This window comes from Zootermopsis nevadensis, unplaced genomic scaffold (assembly GCF_977971745.1).
Source record: "Zootermopsis nevadensis isolate Lab colony 2312 unplaced genomic scaffold, Znev_1.0 Znev_ptg000007l, whole genome shotgun sequence".
In the NCBI taxonomy this organism is placed as follows: Eukaryota; Metazoa; Arthropoda; class Insecta; order Blattodea; family Termopsidae; genus Zootermopsis; species Zootermopsis nevadensis.
Window position 1 is genome coordinate 8,710,091 of NW_028259139.1, and position 8,096 is coordinate 8,718,186.

At 36.1% G+C, this 8,096-nt stretch overlaps 1 protein-coding gene across 1 annotated transcript; it reads right to left on the bottom strand.

Moving 5' to 3' along the window:
- Window positions 1-42: 42 nt before the first annotated feature.
- On the bottom strand, window positions 43-5,784 carry LOC110829839 (methyl farnesoate epoxidase-like). Its single transcript, XM_022063992.2, has 8 exons — window positions 5,592-5,784; window positions 5,108-5,347; window positions 4,876-5,030; window positions 3,555-3,797; window positions 2,936-3,050; window positions 1,870-2,050; window positions 1,459-1,576; window positions 43-1,339 (listed from the first exon to the last, which is right to left on the bottom strand). The coding sequence occupies exons 1-8, from the start codon at window positions 5,671-5,673 to the stop codon at window positions 1,016-1,018; spliced, it is 1,458 nt and encodes a 485-aa protein (XP_021919684.1). The 5' UTR covers window positions 5,674-5,784; the 3' UTR covers window positions 43-1,015.
- Between the last annotated feature and the right edge of the window lie 2,312 nt (window positions 5,785-8,096).

An 8,096-nucleotide genomic window follows, 5' to 3' on the forward strand; every position in this document is an offset into this window, starting at 1 on the left:
AGCTTATATTTCGTTACGAAGATAAAAGTGTTTATGAAGAACTGGAACTCAAAAGTAACTTTTAATATATTCGTGTCAGATACATTAATATACTCTACATGAAGCGTGTACAAATCTAAAAGAAAGAAAAAACAATGAAAGGTTGAAACTAATGGATATATAAAATTTGTTGTCCGTTTTCGTATTTCTGTTGTAAACACACACCTTGAATCACATGTTAGAATATTTGCTGTTGTTTATTAGACGTTTACTCACATATTGTCACCCATATGTTCAGAAGAACATGGAATTGTATAATTTAATAATAAATTCAATATCTAGGCTAATCCAGTCACAAATAATCCAACCAAATATTTAAATTTCATAATTCATTCTGTATTCGAATTCGCAAAATTTCTAATTAACAAAACTCGAAAAATAAAGTTGAATATCGTTCAGTTCATATGCAGCAGACAGTCTTTTAGATTATTTCGGTTTGTTCATTTATTTATCAAATGATGTAATCATGTAATGTAATTACCTTAAAAAATGAAAACAGTTAATAGTAGTTTTATACAATATCACGTCTACCAAATTCCCATCAATAGTACCTAAATGCAATGTAGTAAGCGTTTCGGAAATCTTTAATTGGAATTTTTATCTGTTAGGCTCAACGTGGTGGTTATAATACACAGTTACTGTCTTCAAGAGAGAAAAAAAAAGCTTGGAAATGCACACATAGCTCAAAATTATGGTGCTTTCGCCAGATACAATCACAATAATGTGTCCTGTATCTTTGTGATGTTTTGTTCAAAATATGTCAACCAATTTTTATAAAACTTCTCATTGTCAAACTTCATGAAAGTCCGTTCGCCCAGTTTTTATGTTGTTACAAGCGTACAAACGGATAGGTGGCGATTGTAATAGGCATTTGCAGGGTTGCAAACGCGCCTTGAATGTGCAGTATGTTCTAACAACTACTGTTTTAATGAATTACCAGAAGGTCAGTGTTCAACATTGGCCTTTTGTTTTCCGGTTACATGCGTTGCTTTAGTTTCATTCTGAATGGGTGAGGAGCTGTTGTAAATCCAGGCTGAGGCATTGTGGTTGGACTCGGATCCCCTTCTGGAATGGTAATTGAAAATTCTTGGAAGAAACTTGCGAAGAAAATGAACAAGACGTTCTTTGCAAGCGATTCTCCGATACAATATCGTTTTCCACTTCCGAAATTGACCAACCATTCGTCTTTCACAAACTTGCCGTTACAATCAAGAAATCTGTCAGGTCTGAAAACTTCCGGGTCGCCCCAATGACCAGGATCAGACAGAACGCTCCAGATATTTATGATGACCATTGTTTCCTGAATAATGGAAACAACAATTTGTAAATGACGTTTCGATGGAACAAGAAGAGTATTAGCGAAATTAATTTACACAGAACAATGCGAGTATGGTGTTGTGACATTGACAGAGAATTTACCTTGGGAATTTCATATCCGTCTAGCTTCGTGTCCTTCAGAACTCTGTGATTTGGGGTCAGTGGAGCAATTGGGTTAATTCGAAGCGCCTCGCTGATGGTAGCTTCCACGTAAGGCAGTCTGTAGAAGATAAACGGCTCTCAATATGTTTACAAACAACACAGTTACTGTTCGCGACTGTAATCTTGAGACTTGCAAGGAATGCGTGAAGTCCGAAGCGTTAAAGGTTGGCGCTATCTTTTCCCCTTTCCTTCTTCACCCCGCAAGTCTCAAGATTACAGTCGCGAACTATAATTAACAATACCTTTAAATTTCTTAGCGCCAGAACAAATTTAGTTCTCGGTCCGTATTTTGTTCACCTCAGAAAACATTATATGTTTGCGACATATGAATGAGTTTCGCCGTGTTTGTACCTTGGTTTGTCGTCCAGCGTGGGTCTTCTGCTGCGTCCAACTACGGTATCCAATTCTTCCTGTACCTTCTTCTGAATATGAGGGTTCAGAATCATATAAAGCAGAGCGTAATCCAGGCTGTTAGCAACAGACTCTGCACCCGCAGAGAACAGATCTAGCAAAATCATAATTAGCCCGTCCTCTGAAAGGCAACAAAATTTAATAAACTCTATCGATCGTGACAGTATCGCAAATATATAATAACGAGAATCATAATTGTAGTTTCACTATGTTCCCTATATATTATCACAGATTTGCCAGCTTAGATAGTGTGCACTCCCACAGTGACCACAGTACGCTACGTAAACAGCATTCTGGAAGGTTCTTAGCTAATCTACAAATGATGAATAGCAGCTTTATCTGTCTAGATCTCGCCATGAACACCTGGAAAGACATTTAACATTCTAGAGGCTGGTGGAAACGATTGTGGACATCGGGCAGAGGCTGAAAGCCCCTCAAGTGTTGAAGTGATAAGCGAACATGGACCAACGCTTGTAAAGTCAGCGTAGAGTAGAACGACAGAACCAAAGCTAGGAACAATCAATAACAACGTAGAAGAAAACAGTTACATAAAGAGTCAAGACTGTGATTTAAGGAGTGTCGGGTAATAATTCTAGGAATGATCAATTGTACTCATGATTGTTTGAAATAAATCTTGTGATATCACCTATTATGTCGCAATATTATTAGGGTAATATAATTAAGGACAATGAAATGGATGGGGGGATAAATACATGAGAAACGCGTACAAAACTTTAGTCTGGAGAGGCTGGCTAGAAGAGGCTTCGGCGTAGGTGAGAGGGTAATATTAAAATATATTTTAAAAAATAGGATATGAGTGTATAAGGACAGTGTCCAATGGGCGTCTATTGTGAATACTGTTTTGAATATGTGGATTTCATATAAGGTAGACAATTGCTTGACTAGTATGGAGTTAATTATGTTTTCAAATGGCTCTCCGAAAAAATTGCTATCATTTTTAAAAGTAACTACTGTCCTTTATGATATAATTGTCACATTAACCTACCTGTATATGATGAATTGTTAGTACCGTCATTCTGTTTCATTTCGGTCAAATACAAATCTATAAAATCTCTAGGTGCATTTTCATCAAGAGTTTTCATATGTTCTCGGATACTTTTCTGAAAGAGAAAAAGACAAGAAGTTAAATAACACATAAGATCCATCGCTTAGGATAATTTATACGTTGAGTAAACCGAGGAATTAATTAACACCGATGTGTGTTTGTTCGTTTGTTTGTTTTTATGTGATTTTCTGAAAATGTAGTGCTGAACAACGACTGTTGAAGAATGGTTGCGAAGATTATCAACGATGAACTGGAAATAACATGCCCGTGAACTGCTTCATGCTATTTTCCCGGAATTCATTTACAATAGACTGAATAAGTCCATAAAACATGTTTAATATTTAATAGAATTTCGTAATTGTGAATCACACGCCTCGACGGAGAGATATTTAATGCACGTTTGAGTGAATAAATATGAAGCAGTCTAAGGGTCAACTTCAATTTTTTCGTGCCTTTAAAGACGACAAGTGACAAGTGAAGTGTAATTAACTATTACTAGTTTCTTTTACTAGCAGGATAGATTTTCTACGAGTAGGATATTTTTTTATTGTTTACTCACCCGGAAGTAATTCTGTGAACATACAGTTCCGATCATTCTGTCCTTGTAGCCAGCTACGTCAGGGAATAAATGCCTCAGAAATGGTATGATATCTATGATGTCACCAGATGGATTTCCTGTCCGAAACAGTTTTGTTATCTTCTGCAGAAGTGTCGTAAATTCTGTATCATTTTGAGAATGTCGTACACCACCCAAAACTGCCCACAGTACATTGATGGAAGAAAGGCCAAAGAATCCATTTCTCTGCATCGAAAAAGCACAGTTTCATTTCACTTCAGCAACGGATTTATATAATACGAGGAGTAAAATTATCTTAAAATTAATTTAATTTGGTGGTAGTCTCGAAGTATACAAATCACAGTGTGGAAATTGTAGTTACTTTGATTCTAATTTAGTATTTGAATTTTGATTGATTTCAGTTACCTTATTTTAATTTACTACGAACACTATAAAAATAATTACGTAAAATACAGACATGTCAGTTATAAAAAGAGTTTCCTGATGCATAGAACACTTAAATTTGATGTAAGAATTATCTGTGGTAAATTCCATTAATCAGTTTCATCCTCATTGCACATATTTAAATCTTGAAGTTTAACTTGTATTCCATTAAGATATGATTATAATATCTACTTGAATTTTCGCATATATTAATTTTATAATTCATTAAAAATTAACACGGAAATGAATTAATTTTTTTTTATCGAGAATGTTTAAAGTGTTTGTGGAATTATGTAATTTGCAACCGCAAATATTTTCCTGTATTAAATGGAAAAGAAAATTTGTGAGAGTATAAAGTTTTACCTTTAGTAATGTACAGGTTCTCTGTTTTGTTATTCACCATGGCAAACAATCTTCCGGTCACCAAAGTCTTTGAAGTGTATTATCAAAACAATAAGTCAAATAGTTGTCGAATTTATTCCCGAAATGTAACAGGAAGTTCGTAGAAGAATGTGACAACCTTATTATTTTCTTATACTTATTCCTCTGAATGAGGAAATTGAAAAGTACAAAATTTTGCGGCCTTCACTGACATTGTATGTAATGTGCAATGAACATCTATAATTTTCTTTTAGAGTTATTGACCTCGTGATAGAAACATCGTTATGACCACATAAATCTCTTTCTTTAAAAGGAAATAAAGTTAAATACAGCAGGGTGCATTATACCCACGATAATTTTGAGTCAACGAAACGAGTGTTTACTTTTGCAAACACATTATTACTGTCGCACAGTTCATTATAATTTCCATTGTTGAAATAAAAAAAATTCTTGGTCATTTTCGTTATCTTCAGATACAGCTATCCCAGTTTCATCTCACCTGGATCTCAACATTTAAGAGTTTCTTGAACAGGACTTCTGCCTCGTCCACAATTATGCCCTCCAAACTCTTTTTCCCAAACCCAAGATCTCTCAAGTGACGTAGAGTAAAGCGACGCTGTTCCTGCCAGAAGGGTCCATCGGTAAAGAAGAACCCTGTAACAGAGGCTTTGGTTTTACCAGACTACACGGCACTACAACGCAAAGACAGACATCTGCAGCATTTCTTTTACCTAGTCTCTTGTTGAAAGATCTGTGTTTTGCGTTAAAGGTGTAAGGTCTTCCTTGGAATTCGTCTCTGCGAAGGACCTCCATAACTTGCTTTGCTCCAATCACAGCTACTGCCGGATGAGAACCAAACATGAGGCCGACAACAGGTCCGTAATCATTTATCCACTTCTTAACCATGGTGAAGTGCACATTCTTAGACGGTACAAATGGCAGAGTACCCACCAATGGTAAACATGGGGGACCTGATTAAAAAAACCAACCAAACATTTAAATGTTTTATAAATATATTTTTAGTGCGATGGGGAATTTAAATTTGCCGTATCCAGTGGCAACACTAGACTCTTATCACCCCAACAATACACTTCACTGTTTCTCAGACATATAATTGTAGGAATTATGTTTAATCCCTCAAAAGACACTACAGAAATGAAATGAAGAAATAAATATTGCTTTATACAAGTTGGTATTACGTAATATATGACTTACCAGGCGGAAAGTTTTTGGGTCTGAAAATTAAAAGCGAATACAAGATAGAAGCAATCAATGCTATAAGAATTAAAGTTATCATTGTTCACTCTGTTCTGGAAGCAAACTCTGATAGCAGATATATAATTCACAGCACACAACAGATATGCATGAAGACTTGTAATGTGACGGCAAACAACTAATTGCTGTGAAAAACCATCCAATCGAACTATTTATGATATGATTTTGCTAGCGTCAGAACATGTTATTGGATAACAGGTCATGACCCCAACCAGAAAGAAAAATACAGTTAATATGTGACTGTCATTATAATTAATGCCCACTTAAGACTGTTTACAAATCGTAACCGAACTTTTCTGTCTGAAGAGCAGACTAGTTATTCTTACTGGGGATATCCATTTATTTATTTATTTATTTATTTCTTTTTTACCCCAGTCTCATTTGGCATAAGTAGGGCTAAGTCTAGATAAAGGTGACTTTGGCCTCTTGCTTAACGATTAGGTCCATATCGTGGAAACGTTTCGGTGTAGACCTACGGAGGTAAAGCTTCACGCATTATATACTTTAACCACTAGAGTGAAGTACGTGGAACAGGAGTTTGGATGGGATTGAGAGTAGACCTATACATTGTGACGAAGAAAATAATTGCTATTGCTGATTTGAATCGAACCCGGTTCTTCCGTCCGGTAGTGTAATTTTATTGACTGTCTTAAAACAGATCACTTTCGTGTCTTCCCAAATTTCTACCCGTTCATCATTTACAGTTACCTGACATATGCAAACTATTTTACTTTACAGATGATATAAACTATCAAAATGGCCGAGTAGCCATTCGTTTTTGGGCCCTGTGATGGAATAGGTAAAAGTGTCACGATTCTTATTCCTAATTGTCCGTGCCAAAATAGATATTCCAACCTCGAACCTCAGTAATTTACTGGCCCAAGACACGCACTGTTTACACAAAGCGTTCATAGAGATCGGTTTGGAAAACTTACCTTGTAGAACAGAATGGAATTTCCACTAGGTAATTCAGCTGTAGATATTTAGTGAATAAGATGAGACGAGGCAATAAAATAATTATGTTGGGCGCCATGTAGACTCGTCAGTGGCAGATGCCTGCTTTTCGCAGAAACATACTCTCTCCATATTCAACCCTGAAGATGTCACCAAAACCCAAGATAATTCTTACTACCGTGAAAACCTCAGATCTCCCAAATTTAAAAAAAAATCATGTTGGTGTTCCTGGTTTTGACGCTGTGTGTGAACTTGTAGTCGGGCACCAACATTTTGGAGGATCGTTATGCCTCAATCTTCAGTGCTCTCTAAAAATAAGAGGTTTGACCCGTGACAGGGCAATGATTGATTCGCATGCAATAAGTCTACTCTGGCAAAAGGAATTTATCCGATGCGAGTCATAATAAAAGAGAAATAAGTATGTTTACTTATCAGCATGTCTTTCCAGCAGGAAACATTTTTAATTGTAACTTTTCCATTCCTTATCTTTAAGGTACGCTGTTTATTATGCTATAGTTTAAGTGAAATGCCTTCCTTCAGTACCATAAGACCAGAGTTCTGTTTTGCGTCTAATATTAGCAGGCTACGATCACATTCTTTCAAAGTCCGTGGTAGTTGTTCAACGCGTTGCTATCTGTGTAATTAGAAAAGGCAAAATTAAAAATATCTGTAAAGCATAAAATGAACTTGGCTTATTTATGCTACAGCAAAAACTTCCTCTGTCCTGATTTATAAATCATTATTTTAATAGTTCTAATGATGTATAAACACCACTCTAAATCTATCAAAAGTAAGTGGAAATTATAGAAACAAACGAATTAATACACCGTTATAATCTTGAAAGTATTAAATTTAGTGATTACATACATTTTTCTGACAAAAATTTATACTGTAATTTATGTTGATCACTATCTCTTTCGGAAGCTGGCTGTTCTACCATCTTTGGGTGTTTGGTTGTCATTGTACTGACACACAATAACAGCGATGAACTCCCGAAACCGGTGAATTTCTAGTCAGCGTATGGGGGACTTTGAGCGGAACAACTCAACACTCTGGTTACGGGCTGGGGTCAGATTTTCTTTGTATCACCTTTCTATCCAAAGCGACCGTGAACGCCTTCGAGATTCTACTCCACAGGTACCGAAAGACTATTTTCCCTTCAGAAAGTAGGCCGGGACGAAAAGCTAAATACTCATTTCCGACCATAACCGAATGCGTGGAGATTTAAGTCCTCTCTACTACACGCAATCATAGAGTACTGCAGGGGTTTACAGACTTTTTTGTGTTTCGTAACCAGATAACGTCAATGAAAAGTCTGGTAACCCACGTGAAAGGAATTTGGATGTAATTAAAATGGGATGAACTTTCACATCTTTCGAGGTATATTAGGTTTTCTGAAAGTGTACAATCTCATTTCATCTTCAAATAGTTCCAGAGACAGGATTGCTCAAAGCTAGAGTATCTATATGAATAAAGATTTAAAGCACACCT

Excerpts from the sequence above, each read along its gene's own strand:
- LOC110829839 (XM_022063992.2), bottom strand. The coding sequence starts at position 5,673 with ATGATAACTTTAATTCTTATAGCATTGATTGCTTCTATCTTGTATTCG. Across the intron at positions 5,348-5,591 it reads ACCCAAAAACTTTCCGCCTG|GTCCCCCATGTTTACCATTG; the intron begins GTAAGTCATATA and ends TTTTTTAATCAG. Across the intron at positions 1,340-1,458 it reads ACGGATATGAAATTCCCAAG|GAAACAATGGTCATCATAAA; the intron begins GTAAATTCTCTG and ends TCCATTATTCAG.